Genomic DNA, 22074 nt, shown 5'->3' with positions numbered 1-22074 from the left:
AAGCCGCCTTCAGAGACTTACTACCCCATAACTACACTTGTAGGAAATAAGGTATTTTAGAAACGTATAAAGTATTTTTAAAGGTTCTCCTGGCGATAACTCATTTTGTAACTTCCAGTTTGTGGCATAACCTGTTCTCCTTCAAGTTCAGCTGTTCCCATAGAGCAGAAACACAAGTCGTTGCCTGGGGCCAGAGCGCCCTCGCAAGCTCCCAGATCAGTCTGAGTAGCACAGGAGGAGGCATGCAGGCAGAGAGCACTATTTTAAGCAACAGCTGCACGCTATCTCTGCATCAAGCAGTAGAGACCACGAGGATATTTTCAGCAAATAGAAGAATCCTCTCTAAGACACAGAACAGGCACTACTGGAAAGTGCTGGCAATCAGTCTTTCACCAAATTGCTTCCTTATCTAACACCCCAGCCAACAACTTTTCTTCTGGTTCTATTTTTTTTTTTTTTTTTATTTTTTTTTTTTTTGACAGGCAGAGTGGATAGTGAGAGAGGGAGAGAGACAGAGAGAAAGGTCTTCCTTTTGCCGTTGGTTCACCCTCCAATGGCCGCCGCGGCTGGCGCGCTGCGGCCGGCGCACCGCGCTGATCCGATGGCAGGAGCCAGGAGCCAGGTGCTTTTCCTGGTCTCCCCATGGGGTGCAGGGCCCAAGCACCTGGGCCATCCTCCACTGCACTCCCTGGCCACAGCAGAGGGCTGGCCTGGAAGAGGGGCAACCGGGACAGAATCCGGCGCCCCGACCGGGACTAGAACCCGGTGTGCCGGCGCCGCAAGGCGGAGGATTAGCCTAGTGAGCCACGGCGCCGGCTTTCTTCTGGTTCTAACCTTTTCTTTAACCAAGAAGGAAAGGCTTTGAATTTTTTTAAAGACATAAAGCAAACAAAAATTTCATACTAACTTCAGCAAACAATACTTGCAGTTGCCAATACTTCAGAGTCCTAATTAAAATACCTTTTCAATATTTAACAGTAAAGCAATCATGAAAAATTACTTGGCATTTTACTTGTTACTTTACACAAGATACTTTCCAGAGTTTTCTACGAATGAAACATTTTAAAAATCACTTATCACAGAAAACCAAAACAAAAAAAACCTATTGTTTCAAGTTTGATTTGCTCAAGGTAAACGTGAAGGAATTATGTATACTTGTATTTGTATTATCGAGTCTCGGAAGATAAATATTATACAGTATACAGTATAAATGGAAACTTTGGACTCATCTTAGAAAATAAACATTGCAATATAATGGTTTTATAGGCACTTTAGTTAACTACAGAGAATAATTACTTCAACTGTAACAATTACTTCAAATCAAAATACAAAAAGTACTGGTTCAATTCCCAACTCCAAAAGGAAAATTAAGGGAATCAGTTTTTTTAGTTTTTTGGGGAAAAACAAGCAAATAAGGAAGATGATGAATTAAACTATTAAGTTGCAATGCTTCACATCACATGCAAGTGTTTCAATGAGTTAACCTGCAAGTTGCTGTTTTTATAAAGACCTGCAAAGCTGAGGATCGCACTGTTAGGTGAATGTCATACACTGAAACTAATCATTATAACAAATCTTCAGTTTATTTGAAGCAATTCCATTTCAAAAATTTTTAAGTTACAGCAGTCACAGAAAAAACGGGATAGAAACAATAGAAGAATGACCGGGAGTACTGTATTTACTGTATTTTTAACACTGTCATGGCTTTATTCAAAACACAGTTGCACAAAAGTATTAACTTCAAAGTTTTTAAGGAGAGATTCTTGAGGAACTTAACACACTACCTACATACTGCCATACAAAGAGCATTAAAGTAGGACCAAAAACGTCTACAAAATATAAAACCCACCCTTACCTGTTTGCATGAAAATACCACCCACAAAACTACAGAAGTCTTAAAAGTTATCCGGAGACTCTAGGTGTTGTTTTCAAAGAACTCTTAATTTTGATTGCACAATATGATGATTTATAAGAAAGTCAATATATAGATTTCATTTTAAAAATAAGTATTTTATAATCTGGCATAGTACGCAATGAGAATTCTTAGGGACTAAAACAGGGCATTTCAACTCGGGAAATTAGGAGGAAAATGTGAAAGTCTTTTGGAAGAGCCCAATCCCTCCACTAAACTTACCCCAAGTGTTTTATTTCAGTCAGTTGTGCAACTTTTTTAGTTTCTCCACAAATAACTTCACTTTTACTTTAAAACATAAAGCATACATTTTAAACTAATAAAGCAGCAGAAAAACTATACTCAGTAATTTAAATGTGTCCCAGTATTGAAGCGAAATTTCAATTAGTATGATGACACTTTTTAACAAACAAAACTTTAGATAATTGAAATTTAAAAAAAGCAATTGCCTTGAACACGGAGCCTCAGTGACAAGAAGGGAAATGCACTCGTCTACTCAGTGAACTTTATTTAGTAGCCATGTAAGGAAACAAACACTCACACTTATCCCAGATTTTTTGTATTTTTAATGGACATCCACTTGAAAGCAAGTCAACTTTAGTATCAATTTAGTTTAAAAGATTTTCCAGCTGCCTAGTGTATTTCAATTAAATGCCATATCCACATCCACAATGCTTTAAAACTATAGGAAAAATAATTAAAGGTTCTACTCAGTATTATCAATACTTTGTAGAATGGTATGCAAATCATTTGAGAAGCCAAGTTAAAAGTTTCACTTGAACACATCATAATGATCAACAGGCAACTTTCTGACTTCTTAGAACACTAATGTGCTCCCCAAAGCCGCCTCTGCTGCTTTTCTCTCTTCATCCCCTAATACAGTCTCACATGTGATCAGTCAGGAAACGCAGTCTGAGGTGTTGTCAACCAAGAAAGACCTACAGTAAGCACAGCTTGTTGCATAAAATCATAGCAATAATAATATCTGTGCCTCAGAAGACAGTCCATTTCTTTTCCTTTCCTTGTTTAAAACTCAGGTCTGAAAAGGGAGGTAAGGTTTAAAACTAGAAGTTTTCCTGGGTATCTCCACAAGTTTCCTACTTTATTTTGGGATAAAGGAGGGAGCAACACATTGAAAGAAGGTGATCATAAAGGAACTGTTGAGAGGAAAAGAATGCTCACAGCTAGAAGCAAAACACTAGCCAAGCGCTGGCATGTTGTGATCTGCAGCCTGAGGAGAGGGCTCGCCTGCAGGACTATAGGTTTAGTATGAGCGACTCTTCCTTCAAAGATAAAATCTTATCAGTCCCAACAAACCCACGGACTACATTATTGAACAGAACCTCCACACAACCCATGAACTAGACTGCTGAGTAGAACCTTTACTATTCTGCTCCTCCTTTCCAAGTTACTCTTGTGACAGAGAAAGCACGCAAATGTCCTTAGCCCAAAAACAAGCCATTTCCTTCAACTGAAGATCTCTGGATCACCTCTAAAAAAATAACCAGCTTATTCAAGCAACGATTGTTATTTCATATTACAACTGACTGTAATCTTAGTTAATTTATAAATAACTTTAAAACCTTATGAATGAAATGCACCAAACTACACCTGTGTAAAAGCGATCATGTTTTAATTATGAGCTAAAAATGACTAATACAGTGAGCCTGAATTAGAGAAATTAAGATTCTAAATAAACTGCTAGGGAATTTCACAATGGGGGCCAATGAAAATTATTCTCTACATACAATATGATCATTAACATACTAGTAACTCTTATTTGGAATGATAAGGCAAAAATAGTAAAACCAAACTTCTCCTATAAAAAGTTACACAATCTCTTCTGAAGGGACAGCTATTGTACACAGAGAAACAGAGGAAGAACTGATCACTCCATTGCACACCCAGGAACATTAGGGCCTCCGTCTCAGAATGATCTAGTCATCTTCTTCCTCTCCATCGTCTTCAGCATCTCGTTTCCTCTTCTCCCCTCGAAGACACTCTTCTTCTGAAAGGAGTGAAAGAAAAAGTGTAAAACACCTAATTTGAACAAATATATTTGTTAAAAGTTTTGAATCTTAGTGAAAAGTTAATGGCAGAAGAAAATTATAGGTAGATTTTCCTCTCTGAGTTTCTTTCCATTTTGGTGTATTGAACACTTTAGAGTTAAATCCATAAATAATGACAGCTTGTTATGCACCCTTGTGGCCAAATCATGAAGTACAGATCAAGAAACTAAGGGCCTGACATCAACGGAATAGTCAGCAAATTTTTAAAACTTATTTTGAAAGACCAAGTAGAGTACTAGAGATGGCGCTGGCGCTGTGGCTCAGTAGGTTAAACCTCCACCTACGGCACCGGCATCCCATATGGGCGCCAGGTTCTAAGCCTGACTGCTCCTCTTCCAATCCAGCTCTCTGCTATGGCCTGGGAAAGCACTAGAAGATGGCCCAACTCCTTGGGCCCCTGCACCCGCATGGGAAATCCAGAAGAAGCTCCTGGCTCCTGGCTTCAGATCAGCTCAGCTTCAGCTGTTGTGGCCATTTGGGGAATGAACCAACGGATGGAATACCTTTCCCTCTGTCTTTCCCTATCACTGTAATTCTACCACTCAAATAAATAAATAAAAAAAAAAAAAAAAAAAGAGTACCTAGAGTGAATATAAAAAGGGCATTATCTATTATCTATGGGGCCCAGCACTGTGCTGTTGGGGGTAAAGCCACAGCCTGCAGTGCCGGCATCCCATACGGGCGCCGGTTCCAGTCCCTGCTGCTCTACTTCCAATCAGCTCTCTGCCATAGCCTGGGAAAACAGAAGATGGCCCAAATCCTTGGGCTCCTGTACCCACATGGGAGACCTAAAAGAATATTCTGGCTCCTGCCTTTGTGTTAGCACAGCTCCGGCCATAGTGGCCATCTGGGGAATGAACACTTTCTTTCTGCCTCTCCTTCTCTCTATGTAACTCTTTCAAATAAATAAATAAATCTCTTAAAATAAATAAATAAATAATAAATAGTATAATAAATAGTAAAGAAATAATAAATTGTCAGTCTCATTTTCAAAATAAATGTTATTTGAAAGACAGAATTACAGAGAAAGGTAGAACCAGAGAGAGAGAGGTCTTATTCTGCAGTTCACTTCCCAAATGACCACAACGGCCAAAGCTGCACTGATCCGAAGCCAGGAGCCAGGAGCTTCTTCAGGGTCTCCCACGTGGGTGCAGGGGCTCAAGCATTTGGGCCATCTTCTACTGCTTTCCCAGGCCATAGCAGAGAGCTGGATCGGAAGAGGAGCAACCGGGACTCAAATCAGCGCCCACATATGACTCCAGGCTGCAGGCTGGTGCTTTATCCTGCTGCACCACAGCACTGGCCTCAGAGATAATTATTCTTTAAGAATAATTTTATGGCGCTGGTGCCATGGCGCAGCAGGTTAATCCTCCGCCTGTGGCGCAGGCATCCCATATGGGCACCGAGTTCTAGTCCCAGTTGCTTCTCCTCCAGTCCAGCTCTCTGCTGTGGCCCGGGAAGGCAGTGGAGGATGGCCCAAGTGCTTGGGCGCCAGCACTGGCATGGGAGACCAGGAAGAAGCACCTGGCTCCTGGCTTCATATCAGCATAGCTCCATCCGTTGCAGCCATTTGGGGAGTGAACCAAAGGAAGGAAGACCTTTCTCTCTGTCTCTCTCTCACTGTCTGTAACTCTACCTGTCAAATAAATAAATAAAATCTTTAAAAAAAATTTCATACTTTCAAGGCACTCTTTAATAAACACAGCAAAATCAAGGAGATCACAAATAATTTACATTATAGATTTACTTTTTAAAGTCTGCAAACAATAGGTGGGTACATCTTTAATTTCAAAATTTGTTTATGGCTAATGTAACTCACCTTCGTCTTCCTCTTCTTCCCCTTCTTCGACATAGTCATCATCATCTTCTTCATCCTTGAAATTCAAATATCCAGTATGAGAATAAACCATGATAAAGAATTTTTATCATTTGTTTTAACACATTCCAACAGCAGCAAAGAAACTATGGTTATTCTGTGTTCTGACAACTTCTGCCAATCTCTAGTCTCTTTATGAAAATAAGTTATGTTTTAGACAAGCACTATTCAAAAGAACCTTCTGCAACAATGGACGTGTTCTTTGTGGTATGCATACAGTAACCACCAGTCACATGCCTACTGAGCATCTGAAATGGAACCAGTGCAAATGAGGAACTGAATTTTTAGTTTTATTTAATTTCAATTAATTTGATTGATTTATTTATTTATTTATTTATTTTTGGACAGGCAGAATGAGACCGTGAGAGAGAGAGAGAGTCAGAGAGAAAGGTCTTCTTTCCATTTGTTCACTCCCCAAATGGCCGCTACGGCCAGCGCTGCACCGATCCGAAGCCAGGAGCTAGGTGCTTCCTCCTGGTCTCCCATGGGGTGCAGGGCCCAAGCATTTGGACCATCCTCCACTGCACTCCCGGGCCACAGCAGAGAGCTGGACTGGAAGAGGGGCAACTGGGACAGAGTCCAGCGCCCCAACTGTGACTAAAACCTGGGTGCCAGCACCGCAATGGAGGATTAGCCTAGTGAGCTGCAGCGCCAGCCCTAATTTCAATTAATTTCAATAGCTGTATATATCTACTAGCTACCATAATGGAGAGAACAACTTTTGAGTAATTTAAAAACAGGGTTCTTCTATTTTAGGTAGTAATGATCTGAATTCTAGCCCCAATATTGTTAGCTTTCTGGACCTCAATTTTCTGAACAGTAAAGCACAGGTCGAGCATCCTTAATCCAAAAATCCAAAATCTGAAACTTTCTGAATGCCAACATGATGTGACAAGTGGAGAATTCCACACCTAACCTCACACACAGGGTGCATTCAAAATGCAGACACACTGAAAATACTGCACTCGGGGCTGGCACTGTGGCACAGCAGGTTAACGCCCTGGGCCTGAAGCGCCAACATCCCATATGCCAGTTCTAGTCCAGCTGCTCCACTTCCCATCCAGTTCTCTGCTATGGCCTGGGAAAGCAGTAGAAGATGTTCCAAGTCCTTGGGCCCCTGCACCCACATGGGAGACCTGGAAGAAGCTCCTGGCTCCTGGCATCAGATTGGCGCAGTTCCAGCCATTGCGGCCAACTGGGGAGTGAACCATCAGATGGAAGACCTCTCTCTCTCTCTCTGCCTCTCCTCTCTCTGTGTAACTCTTTCAAATAAATAAATAAATCTTTTTTAAAAAAATACTGCATTCAATTACCTTCAGGATATATGTACAAAGTGGACATGAACCACAAGAGAATTTCTTGCTTAGATTTGGATCCCATTCCCAAGATCTCCTTACGTATATGCAAATATTCTGAAATCCAAAATTTGAAACACTTCTGGTCCAAGCATTTGGGATACTCAACTGTATTCATCTAAAAAGATCTGTAAGTTCCTTTTATATCTAGAAATCTATACAACAAAATAATACATGTCAATAAAAATCATAGTAAAACCTGACCTACAACTCTTATGGAATGAGGTGTTCTAGATAGCTAGGATTGACTTGAAGCATCTTAACCATTTTTTGTTAAATATTTATTTATTTACTTACTTACTTACTTATTTGAAAGGCAGAGCTACAGAGAGGCAGAGAGAGAGAGAGAGAGAGAGAGAGAAAGGTCTTCCATCTGCTAGTTCACTCCCCAGATTGCTGTAACAGCTGGAGCTGCGCTGATCTGAAGCCAGGAGCCAGGAGTTTCTTCCAGGTTTCCCAGGCGGGTGCAGGGGTCCAAGCACTTGGGCCATCTTCTACTGCTTTCCCAAGTCATAACAGAGAGCAAGATCAGAAGTGGAGCAGCTGTGACTCAAACCAGCGTCCATATCGGATGCTGGCGCCACAGGTAGCCTACTACGCCAGTGCCGGCCCCTCTAACAATTTTTCACTCTAGCCAATTTGAATATAAATCTAAAGTGTACTGCATGTTACTAACATAACTTTCTCTTGAATAATCATGTTCACCTCTTTTCCTACTGTTATCACGTTCAACAAGAACATTATGCTGATACCCTCAGAACCTCTTAATATATGTAGGATGCTTTTCTCCCTTTTAAAATGACCCTGGAGGGGCCGGTGTTGTGGTATAGCAGATAAAACCACTGCCTGCAGCACTGGCATCACATATGGGAGACAGTTCAAATCTCAGCTGCTGCACTTTGGATCCAGCTCCCTGCTAATGTTCCTGGGAAAGCAGTAGATGATCCAAGTCCTTGGGCCCCTGCACCCATGTGGAAAACCTGGAAGAAGCTCCTGGAACCTAGCTTCAGCCTGTCCCAGCTCTGGCTGTCATGGCCATTAGGAAGGGAACCACCAGTGGAAGATCTCTCTCTGTCTCTTTCTCGCTCTGTAAACTCTGCCTTTCAAATAAATAAATAAATCTTAAAAAAAAAAAAAAACCTTGGACTTCACTTTGAATAACTATTTTGTATGCCTTCTCTTTTATAGTTAGTTTTATTTCAATTTCAATCTAAAACAGAATCAGAAAATAGATGAACAAGCTTATCAAGAGAATGGAACATAAAAGAGAAAACGGGTTTAGCTTGAACACTCCCCTACCAATGTCTCTTGTTACTTACATTTTGTCAGCCCCAGCCCTTTTACATGTACTACCTTGTTCTTGGCCATGTCCCAGACAGCTCAGTCGCAAATAGATGAATCGCTAGTAACCATCTGAATAAAATTAAAGCAACCTACAGTTTCCCCTCAATGCCACAAACGTTTACTTGTCTTCAAAAATACCCTAACCAACTGATAAATATCAAGAACCACTGAGGAGCTAGGGAAAACCTGGACAATCCCCTTGCACAGTTTCTACGTCCCATTTGTGTCCAGAAACAACAAACAGAACAAAATCTTCCAGCACTGAGCCAGACGCCTGTGAGAATCTAAACTGCATGATTCTTAACGTCAGAAACCATTCTTACAGTCAGCTGAAACACTATGAAGCTTTGCCATACAGGGACACCAGTAAGCCACAAGGAGCAGGAGGAACAGAGAGAGCAGCAAAGAGGTTTAAAAGGAGCACAGCAAAAAATCAAAGAACCTGCAGCCTTAAAATGAAAAAAAAGAAAAGAAAAGAAAAGGAAGAAAGAGAGGAGGGTGGAGGACAGAGGAGCAGGAAAGGGGAGGGGTGGGGGACAGAGCAGCAGGAAAGGGGAGGGGACAGGGAAGGAGGAAAAGACACTGCAAACACCTCAAATTTGCAAAGAATAACAAAAGAGGGTATTTAAATATTTACAATTTTAAAAAGTTTTTATCTTTTTTTAATCTATTCCTTGATAATTTAGAGAACTCCAAATCTAAAAAGTTAATTATGTCTCTGGATTTTGTTTTAAATAAATGTGATAACAGTTACGCAATCATGTTTTTAAGATGACTTTTGTGAAAAAGACAATAATCTGTCAAACAATTGCTCTCAATAAAAACCAGAGATTTGCCCAGTGTAGACCATGGTCTCCTCCTTATTAGTGGGAAATAAAATGTTTCCTTGTTTGTGCTGTGAGTAGGACAAGGGCACAATAATTCCCAATACTCCCACCGCCCCCACCTCCATTTTTAATTAGATATACCACACATAAAGTCCTTTATAAATACAAATTCCTTGCCTCTGAAGAACAGCTGAAATATGAAGAAAGTAAAGACTCAAATAAAAAACAGCTAATATACGTTTCCTATTTTCTTCTATTTCTTACTTAATCTCAATAGTCTAGGACGCTTCTGGCATTCAGGGTATAAAAACAAGACTTCATTTTAAGCATCCAAATTATCATGAATGAAAATTTTTGCTCTCTGTTACTCCTACAGTGACTTAGTGTTGTGTATATTATCTTAGAGATTTTTACTTCATAATTGACCATATCATTTTTTGTTAATATCTCCCAATATTTAATGATATTAGCATTTTCCAAGTAGTTGAAGGTCATTCTAAAATTACTTAATACAGGGGCCAGCCAGCACAGTGCCACAGTAAGTTAAGCCCTCTTAGGACACCCTTATTCTACATCTAAGTGCCTGGGATCCGGTCCCACCTCTGGTTCCAATCCAGCTCCCTGCCAATGGGCTGGGAGGCAGCAAGTGATGGCTCACCAAGTTAGGTCCATGCCACCCATCTGGGAGACTCAGAGTTCCTGGCTCCAGCTCTGTCCAGCTGTTGCAGCAGTATGAGGAATGAACCACTGCTTAGAAGACCTCTCTCTCTGTTTCTCTCTGTATCACTCTAGTCTACCTTTCAAATAAATAAAAATGAGTAAACCTTTTAAAATTACTTAATACTACTTAGACTTAAGAATGATATACTAGCAAAGCAAAAAACAAAAACAAAAACAAACAAACAAAACAGCCAAACGCAAAAGAACACAGCCAGTTATTTTACCAAATAAATGAAAACTTAGGGGAAAACAAGTTCTATGCTAGTATAAAGTGAACAGGCTTTCTCTATGAACACTTAAAATATTTAAAGTTCTGTTCTTCATTAACATCTAGTTCTTAACTTACTAAGGCCTCCAAACAAGTGTAAGTTCTAATCTTTCCACACTAGTTTTATATTTAAAATGATATTAGAGGGGCTGGAGTGGTGGTGTAGCAGGTAAAGCCACAGCCTACAATGCCAGCATCCAATTTGGGTGCTGGTTCAAGTCCCAGCTGTTCCAATTCTGAACTAGCTCCCTGCTAATGGCCTGAGGAAAAAAGTGGAAGATGGCCAAAGTGTCTGGGTCAATGCCACCCATGTGGGAGACCTGGAAGAAGCTCCTGGCTGCTGTCTTCGAACTGGCACAGCACTAGTCATTGTGGCCTTCTGGGGAGTGCACCAGCAGATGGAAGATATCTCTCAGTGTCTCTCCCTCTCTCTTTCTGTAACTCTGACTTTCAAAATAAATCATAAAGGGGTTGGTGCTGTGGCATAATTGGTGCTATGGGCTAAGCCTATGCCTGTGTGCCAGCATCCCATGTGGGTACCAGTTCATGTCCTGGCTGTTCCTCTTCTGATCCAGCTCTCTGCTATGGCCTGGGAAAACAGTAGAAGATGGCCCAAGTACTCGGGCCCCTGCACCCTCATGGGAGACCCAAAAAAAGCTCCTGGCTCCTGGCTTCAGATTGGCCCACCTCCAGCCTTTGCGGCCATTTGGTGAGAGAACCAGAGGAGGGAAAATCTTTCTCTCTGTCTCTCCCTCTCTCTGTCTATAATATAACTCTACCTCTCAAATAAATAAATAAATAATTTTTTTTAAGAAATCATTGGGGCTAGCGCTGTGGCGTAGCTGGCAGAGGCGCCGCCTGAAGTGCCAACATCCCATATGGGCACCGGTTCGAGACCCAGCTGCTCCACTTCCGATCCAGCTCTCTCCTATGGCCTGGGAGAGCAGAAGATGGCCCAGTCCTTGGGCCCCTCCACTCACATGTGAAGACCTGGAGGAAGCTCCTGGCTCCTGGCTTCGGATCGGTGCAGCTCTGGCCATTGCGGCCAACTGGGGAGTGAACCAGCGGATAGAAGACCTCTCTCTCTCTCTCTGTCTCTCCTTTTCTCTCTGTGTAACTCTGACTTTCAAATAAATAAATAAATCTTTATAAAAAATCATAAATACATCTTTAAAACGAATGGAATCAGAAAAAAATCATTGATTAGTGATTTCTAACCAATTTAAATCTAACCAATTTAAAAGTCATTAGGAGAATAAATAATACTAACAAATTTCTAGTCTAAATAAGAGATGCTTTTAAATATTAAAAAAACTTAGTTATGAATTAGGAAAATGAACTTCAACTTAACATAAGGAGAAAATAACTTCTCTAAACCCTCTAATGACCTTTGTCCCACATGCCAATACTGATGCTGAAATGCAGATAAAGTGCCCCTCCCCCCAGGCTCAACACAAGTAGAAAGTGGACAAAAAAATGTCTGACAAGCCTCTTACAAAGTGTCTGTAGGCAACAGGAGCCTAATTAAGGTTTACAGATAACAAAGGAAGGAACAACGCTTTAGAAATATTATAGGAAGCTTCGATGATGAAGACTCCAGATTTAAATTTGTAAAGATCAGCATTCATAAGGCATGTTTTGAGTGGGTATGACATAGTATACCACATAGGTAAAATTCCATGAAGCTGTACATAAAATTATTGCACAGCCTCAGCAAATATGAAAATAATGTCCACAGAGAGCATGGGTAGAATCATTCAGATCAAAGTGCACAATGTATACACAAACGTGAAGGCAAGCATAGCTTGATGTGATGACTTAATTTGGTATTGAGGTGGTAAGACCAGTGAAGGAAGCAGGAGCCAATGAGAAAGAGCCCGGTATGTCGTGGGGGCCACAGGGAAAAAGAAATGGCTGCAAGAAGCCAGTGTTAAAACCACATCTGTACAGGGCTACCCAGGCACCACTGGGGTCAGTCAGGAGCAGTGACACCGCACTCAAAGACCAACAGCGTGAGAAGAGATAATTACGGGGAAGAAACTTCGGTTTTCTACAATGTGCCAGGGACTAGGTATTTTTATCTTGTTAAATCCTTACAACAATCATATGAAGCTGGTATAATTTCAGTTTCACAAATGCAGAAACTGAGGCACAGGGACATTATACAATGTTTACATCATACCATGCTACTGAGGACAGAATGGATTTGGAAGACATTGGGAGGTAAAACCAGTAGGTGTTGGTGATTATCTGGCTGTAGAAAGGTGTGGAGGACAAAGGGGACAAAGACAGGCAGGAACAACTCTCAGATTTCTGCACAACTCACTCTATGGCACTTAGCTCTACGCCTAATTAACTTTCAATGGACATAAGAAGTATGTATTCACCTGAATTTCATCTTTCATTAAGTATGAGAGGCCCACTTCTTCTCCCTCTCCCACTTCTGAGCCTGCTTCATCCTCATCCTCATCCTCATCCTCCTCTTCTTCTTCCTCCTCTTCCTCAAATCCTTCAGGTGGACCGGCTTCATCTTCTTCTTCATCATCATCTTCATCACCATCTTTGAAACCATTTTTAAAGATAAACAAATGGCCAGGTGAATGTTCCTTTGTTATAATGCTGATCTTACTTACCCAACTACTTCAAATATTAAGCCTATGGTGGAACGCTCTCTCAGGCTAATTTTCTCTTTCTTATTTATTTATTTTTAAAAGATTTAAAAGCAAGGTTTAAGTCAGGGACCTCCAGCCAGAGTGACATGGAAGGGGCTCTAAGAGACGCAAAGACCCTAAAGGGGCTGGTGGTAGTGAAGTTTTTAAGAACAATTGTGGCCGGGGGGTGAGGGGGGGATGACACTTGCCAATCAGATTGACAAATTTTGTCTTTTTAATGTCTGTTTTACAACACCGATATTTACTATTTGAGAAGTACGGTTTTCTAAACACTGATATATACCCAATATATAGATTTTCATCAAAACATTACATAAAGTTTGTTTTACTTTGTGGACACTTCAAAACTGCATCACCATCTATCATGTTAGAACACTGTTTATCCACCAATTTTCTGGCTAGCGCCATGGCTCAATAGGCTAATCCGTGGCGCCGGCACACCGGGTTCTAGTCCCAGTCAGGGTGCTGGACTCTGTCCCGGTTGCCCCTCTTCCAGGCCAGCCCTCTGCTGTGGCCCAGGACTCCTGGCTTTAGCCTGCTACAGTCTTGGCAGTTGTAGGCCACTGGGGAGTGAACCAGCAGATCAAAGATCTCTCTCCCTGCCTTTCAAATAAAATGAAAATAAACACATTTTAAAAATCCCATTCTTGGGCCGGTGCCATGGCTCAATAGGCTAATCCTCCGCCTTGCGGCGCCGGCACACTGGGTTCTAGTCCCAGTCGGGGTGCCAGATTCTGTCCCAATTGCCCCTCTTCCAGGCCAGCTCTCTGCTGTGGCCCGGGAGGGCAGTGGAGGATGGCCCAAGTCCTTGGGCCCTGCACCCACATGGAAGACCAGGAGAAGCACCTGGCTCCTGGCTTCAGATCAGCATGGTGCGCCAGCCACAGCAGCCATTGGAGGGTGAACCAACGGCAAAAAGGAAGACCTTTCTCTCTGTCTCTCTCTCACTGTCCATTCTGCCTGTCAAAAAATAAAAAAAATTTCAAAAAAAAAACCACTGTTTATCCACCAATTTTCTTTTCATACTGAAAACCTTTCACCCAAGAGTAACGACCAGTGCTTCAACACTGCCAACAGCCACTGAGTCATCAAACCTGGCAGTTGTCCCTTTATCTAAAATGTATCTTCACTACCTAATCCTAGAATACGTCTCAGTACCCAGAAAGAATTCCCATACCTATTAGTGTCACTGCCCATTCTCCTCTCCCCTCAGGCCTTAGCGCCCACTAATTCACCTTCTGTTGCCAGGAGCTTGCCAATTCCAGACTTTCCATATCAATCAAACCAAGCACTTCAGCCCCGGTGGCCATTGGAAAGCCGCAGTCCTGGCTCAGAGCTACCCCTTGGCCGTGGGCCTCAACAAAGGCCACAAGGTGACCAAGAACGTGAGCAAGCCGAGGCACAGCCGACGCCGACGCCTCACCAAGCAACCCAAGTTCGTGTGGAGGTGTGCATTGCGCCGTGGAGCTGCTCAAGGTTTCCAAGGGCAAATGGGCCCTCAAGGTCATCAAGAAAAGGATGGGGACACACACCTCAGGCAAGAGGAAGCACGAGCAGCTGCAGTGTCCTGGCCACCATGAGGAAAGCTGCTGGAAGAAGCACCGAGCCCCTCCCTGTGTAATAAACCTCTCCAGGCCTTCTCTAGCCGCCCCCGCCCCCCGAAAAAAAAATTACATCCAGTAACATGCTGCCTTTGTGTCTGGCTTCTCACTCAACAGAATGTTTTCAAGATTCTGCCCCTGTTGCATCCACCAGGGTTCCCTCCGCCTTCACGGCATTGTATTGATTTATCAAATTTTTTAATCCATTTGTTAGTTGACGGCCACCTGAACTGTTTCTACTTTTTGGCTCTAATGAAACGCTTCTTTTTCTAAGAAGTACTATTTAGAAAGCTGCCATTTTTACCAAGTGGCAGTGACACAACTGTATATACATATAAAATCTCATGGAGCTTCAAATTATAATAATCATTAAATTCCCTGAGACTATTGGAAATCCGAAAAGAAAAAGAAATAAAGGCTGGAGTTGTGGGGTTTAAGACTTTGGTCTCACTAGTATCTTGGGTTTACCTTTCACACCTTAGTCTCCAGGCAGGCCCCGTCTAAACCACAGGGCTGCGTGGAGGTGGTAATTATGACAGGCTCGCGAGTATGAAGGAAGATTACCCTCGTCATCCTCTTCTTCAGAGTCTGGGGCTTCGTTATCCTCCTGATCAAACCCATCCAAGTATGTGATTTGCTGCAGCAGTTCAAAAATGCTTCCTCTGTAATCTTCCAGGTTTGTGATCTCACAGTTAAACAAGTCAAGACTTTTCAAATTTTTAAGATTTTGCTGGAAAAGTAAAATCAAAACTTACATTCAAGATTTAAAATGCCATGCTAGTCCTTCTAAATTCACAGTTCAGAAGCATATATTTGAAATGGAGAAAATGGTTTTTGGATTTTTAGAATTTTATAATGAAGCGTTATGATATACAGCACAGCCAACTCTCTGAATCAGTCCCTGGCATGGAAACATCCCGAGATGTTCACTGTTGTCTCTCCAGCACCTTGGTGTCTTACTTATAGCAGACAACCCATTTAAGTCACAACAGCAATCTTCAGAGTTTCACTTCATCTTATTTTCCTTCCCTCGTGCCAGGAAACAAACGGCCAAACAATAGAATAATCAAAAAAGCAATCAAGAAGAAAAAGAAGTTAAAAATTACTTGAAATTTTAAAATTAGACACTTAACTCTTTGAGTTCATGGTGAAACAAATTTCTCACTGATTTAAAAATTCAGGTAGGAGTGTGCATTTAGCCTGGCAGCTAAAACTCGACTTAAGACACCCACGTCCCACAGCAGAGTCCTGGGTTTGATTTTAATTCCCAGCTCCAGCTCCTCACTCCAGCTTCCTGCTAATGCCGACCCTGGGAGGCAGCAGTGATGGCTCCAGCACTTGAGTTCCTGCCACGCACACAGGAGACCTGGATCGAGTTCCTGGCTGTTGGCTTCAGTCCTGCCCAGCCCCAGCCACTGTGGGCATTTGGGGAGTAAACCAGCAGATGGGACCTCTCTGTCTCTCAAATAAACAAATTTTAAAGATTTATTTATTTGAAAGGCAGAGAGAGAAGAAAAGAGAGAGATCAGTCTTCCATCCACTGGTTCACTCTCCAAACAGCCACAACAGCATGGTCTGGGCCAGGCAAGTGCCAGGAGCTAGGAACTCCATTTCAGTCTCCCACGCAGGTGCAGGGGCCCAAGCGCTCGGGCCATTTTCCACTGTCTTCCCAGGCCACTAGCAGGGAGCTGGATTGGAACTGGAGCAGCCAGAACTCTAATAGCATTGCGTATAATAGAAGTGAAGAGAGAAATTGTAAACAAAAAAGAGCATATCCACAGACAAAATCCTTCCACTTACCAGAGCTTCAACCGTACTGAGATCTTTGATTTTGTTTCCACTCAGATTGAGGTAGGTAAGATTTGGGCATTTCTCTGCCAGGACTTCCAAGCCTCCAGAAATTATATTGTCACTAAGTTCCAGCTATATATTCAACATGGGGAGAAAAAGTATGATGGATGAAAGCTTAGGACAGATCAAAGATTTTAAAAGTACATCAATCTGAAGGAAAAAAACATCTGTCATTCTCTCTGGCTTCAAGAGATTGTCACTACATATCATTAATTTCCAAATTCTCATCTCCAGCTGCCGAATAATAAATGAGAACACCTACAGAATGGGATCCTAACTGCTCTGCTTTCAGTTGTGTTACATTTTGGTGTTATGACTCACAGGGAAATATTTGGTGATGTTAAATCCAAACTCATGTCATAAAGCAATTTCACTACTAAATTTGAATTTCCAAATGCAATATCATACCCTGTTCCAAAATCCTACATACCTCTTTTTTTCTTATCTATAGAACCTTAGTAACTAATTAACAGGCAGAATGGTCCTTTCATTTGGGCAAAAACTAGAACATAACAGCCCTGGGTATTTAAATTATGATGCTTTCACACTAATCCCAACTTACCTTTCGAAGTTTATTTAAGCTGGGAAGCTGGGCCAAAGAACTGAGTTCCACATTAGCCATACTCAGAAACTCCAGTTCTTTAAAAGTATCATTCAGACCTTCAATCTCCCCATTGACACAAAGGCAGTTATCAAGGACTAACTCTGTCACCTGTAAGAAGGAGCACAGTAATGAACCTTTAGTTTTCGATCTGTTTAGCAACAGACGTGGTCTTGACACTCAGGAAGTGTGAATATTAAAGACATCAATCCACTCCCACGGGTCCTTTCCATTCTCCCAGACACTGCAGCACAACCTACAGTCGTCACTCTGAGCAATCTCTGACACTTAAATGTGGACTAAGAAGTTCAAGGCCTGCTTTAAGTTACTGAGGCATAAAACACAGAACTTTCAAAAAGGTCCCATGTGAAACCGGTTTCTGGCCCCCATGAGGGGGACTGTCCACATCAGGGCGTAATTGTATGCAGCGAAGGGACACAGGGGCTACTTCCAGGAAAGGTTCAAGAGAGCTGCCCTAACGGCAGGCAGAAGACAGGAAACTTCTATTACATTCTCTCGTTTAAAGCCCCGTATTTTAGTTGACAAACGCCATCATCACTCAAAAAAAAAAAAAAAACAAAAAACGCCCTGCTACCCTTCCTGAACACCAGAAAGCTCCTTCTGGGGCAGTTCAGCTTGGGAGGGAGGGGGGTTGTTTGTTCCAACACTGAGGCCAAACAAGATCACCCAGGACAATCCATCCTTGAGAAAACGCTATTTCTCCCTGCCACTCCGGCACGTTTCCCATTCTTGGAGGGAGGCGGCAGGCAGGGTGCCCTGTTTGGGCAGAGTTGTAGTAACACAGCCTCGTGCTGTGAACCTGAATGGAATGAATCTTAGGGAGGAAGGCAGGGGACCTGGTGCTCTCTCCTCCAGGCACAGGAGGGCTGACTATCAGCAACAAGGAAGGCACCTTCTCCAGCTGAAGACGACTTTGAGAGAATGACTTCAGGGCGCGCAGAAGGCATCCGATCCTCCCTTTAAAGATGAGAACACCCAGGCCCAGAGACGCAGGAAGGACTTCCCAAGGCCACACAATGAGTCTGTGGCAGACCCGCGCTAGGACGCTCTAAAGCTTTCTGACCCCGGGGTTTAGCCGGGTGCTGAGAGAGCTACCAGCTTTGGTGTCAGAAAACCAGTTCTTCCACTAGAGCCAATCACATCCCCACCCTGGGATTCCATTTGTTTGTCTGGATTCTGAAACAACACCATCCACCTTACAAGTGCGTCCGCAGGAGAAAAGTCAATAAACGCGGAGAGCACTCTGTCAACTGTCTGTACAAACACGACGAAGGGACCGTTAGCAACCCACGGCGGAGAAGGAGGAGCTGCAAACCGGCAGCGAGCAAGGATGGACCACTAGGCGGGGGAACGGGCAGGGGGCGCGAGGGGCCACAGCCATTTCCCCACCCCGCGCCATGGTATAAAAGCCTCCCAAACGTGGGCTTCGGGGAGACAACTTTTAAAGCTCCATGTTTTTATTTATTTTTTTTTTCCCTGACGCCTCTAAGAATACGCTCTGGAAAACGTCACGTCCCCTCCGGGATGACCCCGATAGCAGCGACTGTTTCCTTCTCTCCGTCTCCTGCCAATTTCAGGGAAACGGAGACTTTAAAAAGAACAACAACAACAGCAAGAATCTGGAGTCCCCACTGCACGCGCCGAACGCGAAAAGCCCTGCCCGGCTCGGCCCCCGCTGGCAGCCGCCGCGCACCGGCACCTCGCGGGGAAACACACTGAGGCGCGGACGTGGGGGTCGCCCGTCCCTTCCCGGGCGAGGGCCGCACGCCGCAGCGGCACAGCGCTGCCCCCTGCGACCCCGACGGCGAGGCTCCGGGCGGGCCCGCCGCTCCCACAGACTGGAAACCCCAACGGGGCGGGGACTCCCCGAAAGGAAAAAGGGGTCGCCTCCCCCTCTCCCCAGTGCGCGCTCCCCCTCGCGCCTCCGCCCCGGGCCGGGAGCGCAGGGTGAGGCCCGAGGAGGCGCCCGCGAAAAAGGAGGCGGAAACGCCTCGCGCCCGACCCCCAAAAAGTTGACCGCGACCCCGCCTCACGTGGCCCCTCCCAATCCCGTCTCTTTTAACCGAGGCGACAGCGGCGAGGGCGCATCACTGCGTCTCGCCGAACCCATCTTGCGAGCACAAAACTACGACGGCCCATTTGCTGAGTTTGGTGAAGCCGTCTCCAGGCAGCAGATTCGGAGTCAGGCCACTACCACCCGACACGCCGAAGGTCCTCACCCCGCGGGGAGAGAGAAGCGGATTACGCCCCCACGTCCCCTCCCCACCTCCGGCCGCCGCGACGAGTCCCCAAACTCGCCCGCGGTCCGAGAGCCCGCCGCTGACCCAGATTCCGCCGGGTGGCGGTCGGCGCGCGCCGCTTCCCGGGGGAGTGGGCGCCGCCGGGGCGGGCGGCGCGCGCGGGCCACGCCGGCGACCCCGGCCCGCGCCCCGCGCCACCCACGGCCGACGCCGCGGGGCCTGCAGGCCCGCGAAGCCCACCCCCCAAAAAGGCCGAGTTGGCAGCGCCGCGGAAAAGTTGGACTAACTTCTCAGGCGGCGATGGCTGCAGCAGGCATGAGTGGGACCGGGGGGTCGCGCCCACGCCGCCGGCCCCCAGGAGGAGGAACTCGGGCGGCCAAGCGGCGGGGCGCCCCCGCCACCCAGCTTCCCGCCCCCCACGAGGCCAGGACGCCCGACTCGATGCGAGCCGAAAGGGGCTAAGCCCCCATGCACACACAAAAACGCCCCCTAGAAACTTAAACCCTTCGCCATTTTAAGTGGAAGGTTTTAATGATTTAAAACTTAAAATTAGACATTTCCCCCAACCTCAGCCCCAGGAGACGATTAGTTTACCACCCTCCTCATACACCCACCAGGACCCCCAGAAACCCGACCCCCGGAATATAGGACTGGTGGGGAAGGGGTGGGGGCTGAGTCATCTCACCTCCTCCGGGGCTCTGTTCCTTAACTCCAGGTTAATCCTCTTCTTCATCTCCATGTCCTCCTCCTGCTCTTCTGCGACTACTCTCCTCCCTACCCCTTTCCTGCCTTTCCCACTACCCCCAACCCTAAAAATTTTTTAAAGATTTGGAAATGAATGAAAAGAAATGCAAATATAAACGCCTACTACCACCAGATAGGTGTGAAGGAGAAAGAAAAGAATAGCAAATGGAGTCCAAGGAGTTGGGACTCTAACTCAGCTGCCCCCACCTCCTTGTCCACACACCCGCGCGCGCACACACACGCTCGCACACATACACACATACACACACACACGCACACACACGGAGCCGCAGTTCCTTCCCCTTCAATGGCTGCTCAGAGACTGAACCTCCATGACACGGCACCGCCAACCCCCTGGCCTACACTCCACCCACCTCCCGAACGTATTGGTTGAGTCTTTAGCGTCACACTCTCCCATTGGAGTAAGCAAATGTCTATCAGTCTTCAGGGCGGACCTGGACCAGGATCTCTGTTTCTAGTGGCTACGACCAAGCGCGCAGTTAACTCCGATAGGTCCAGGAGGGTGTACGTCCCGGCGAAACGATTTTGAATCCCAGTCGCCCCCCTCTTTTTCTTTGTGTGGTTGGCGCGCTTTCCCTAGGCGCTCGGACGGTTTTGATGCCTGTTGGATTTGTTTTTTTGTTTTGTGTTCTTTTCGGGTTTCACAGTTAAAGGGAGGGAGAAAGCATCTTGTGTGTGCCAAGAGTTGCGAGCCTGATAATTCGCCACATGGCACACGCCGGCTCTTGGCCGTTTTAAAGCAGCTTCGCAGTAAGGCGAACAGCACGCTGAGAGCATGGCTTCGTGGCACCGCCTGGGGACAGGCTCCCCACGGAGACGGACCTTCCGTGCGGCACAGCCGGGGCCGGTGGAGAGAGCGGCCAGGTGGAGAGAGCGTGGCAGCGCTGCATGAAAAAAAAAAAAAAAAACAGTTTTGAAGGCAGTTGCGTGGGGTATGAAAGTTAGGAACCTCTACATAAAACTATATGTTACTGAGTTAATTGTTTCTGTTAATAAAAACTGAGACCTTGGAACACAGCACTGGCCTAATGAAAATCAGACTTTAATTCTCACAGAAATGGCACAGCAATACCGTTCCCTTATACTTGCCCTTTGGTTGGTTTCCATGGAAATCTACACCTGAAATTAAAGTGTGCCTTTTGGAAAGTCTATATGTGGGATAAGAATGATTTTTTAAAATCTTGTCTTGAGTCTTTTTTTTCTTTTTTTTTTTTTTTAGTTCTTGTTTAAATTCAGCCCTCATGCCCTACACCATTCTTGTGATAAATACCTAGCAGATGATTGGGGAAGAAAGTGGGTGAAGTTGGTGCCATGCCTCAGAAGGCTGTGGACTCGATTTTGGGTTTTGTTTTTTTAGGTTTCCCAGGTCTTCAGGTTAGAAATCTTAGACTTTCCCACACAGACTCCTCGCCATTCCACCAGTCCCCTCCCCGGCCACCGACCAGCAAATGGGCTTAGGCTTCCCAATACAGAAGATAAATTTCTACATGGCACCACAGGTAGGGGCGGGCGTCAGCATTTGGAAAGGGAAAGTTCCTTAAGTTGTGTTTGCTTTAATGAAAACAATGCTAAAGAAAGCCAGGATGATATGAAAACTGAACCAAAATGGACTAAGAAACAGTTCAGGAAAGAGTTTAAAAGCCAGAGAATTTAGAAACAGCTAAAGGGGCTGGCGCTTTGGCATAGCGGGTAAAGCCCCGGCCTGCAGTGCCTGCATCCCATATGGACACCAGTTCGAGTCGATCCAGCTCTCTGCTATGGCCTGGGAAAGCAGAAGATGGCCCAAACCCTTGGGCCCCCGTACCCACGTGGGAGACTGGGAAGAAGCTCCTGGCTCCTGGCTTCGGATCGGCACAGCTCCAGCATTGCGGCCAACTGGGCAGTGAACCAGCGGATGGAAGACCTCTCTCTCTCTGCCTCTCCTTATCCCTCTGTGTAACTCTGACTTTCAA

General features: G+C 44.8%; 1 protein-coding gene and 1 pseudogene across 7 annotated transcripts in view; one reads left to right on the top strand and one right to left on the bottom strand.

Annotated features, from left to right (window-relative positions):
- Window positions 1–1564: 1564 nt before the first annotated feature.
- ANP32E (acidic nuclear phosphoprotein 32 family member E) overlaps window positions 1565–22074 on the bottom strand; it is a 41471-nt gene continuing 20961 nt past the window's right edge. The window contains exons 1-7 of one of the 7 annotated variants that reach the window (XM_089299995.1): window positions 20043–20425; window positions 17058–17207; window positions 16445–16567; window positions 15209–15374; window positions 12759–12931; window positions 5801–5855; window positions 1565–3920 (exon numbers count right to left, since the gene is read on the bottom strand). In XM_089299995.1, the coding sequence (XP_089156121.1) occupies window positions 3850–3920; window positions 5801–5855; window positions 12759–12931; window positions 15209–15374; window positions 16445–16567; window positions 17058–17207; window positions 20043–20096 (792 nt within the window). In that variant the 5' untranslated portion in view covers window positions 20097–20425 and the 3' untranslated portion in view covers window positions 1565–3849. Of the gene's footprint in view, window positions 3921–5800; window positions 5856–12758; window positions 12932–15208; window positions 15375–16444; window positions 16568–17057; window positions 17208–17953; window positions 17976–18009; window positions 18031–19336; window positions 19526–19644; window positions 19756–20042; window positions 20426–22074 lie in introns of those variants that run through there. The other 6 variants (XM_089299996.1, XM_089300000.1, XM_089299999.1 and 3 more) reach the window with 6 other exon arrangements.
- On the top strand, window positions 13130–14797 carry LOC149125527 (large ribosomal subunit protein eL36 pseudogene; annotated as a pseudogene).

Source organism: Oryctolagus cuniculus, chromosome 7 (assembly GCF_051225735.1).
Source record: "Oryctolagus cuniculus isolate XC-2025 breed Fujian yellow rabbit chromosome 7, ASM5122573v1, whole genome shotgun sequence".
NCBI lineage: Eukaryota > Metazoa > Chordata > Mammalia > Lagomorpha > Leporidae > Oryctolagus > Oryctolagus cuniculus.
Note: the sequence above shows the minus strand (reverse complement) of the source record. Positions and strands in the feature narration are given on the sequence as shown.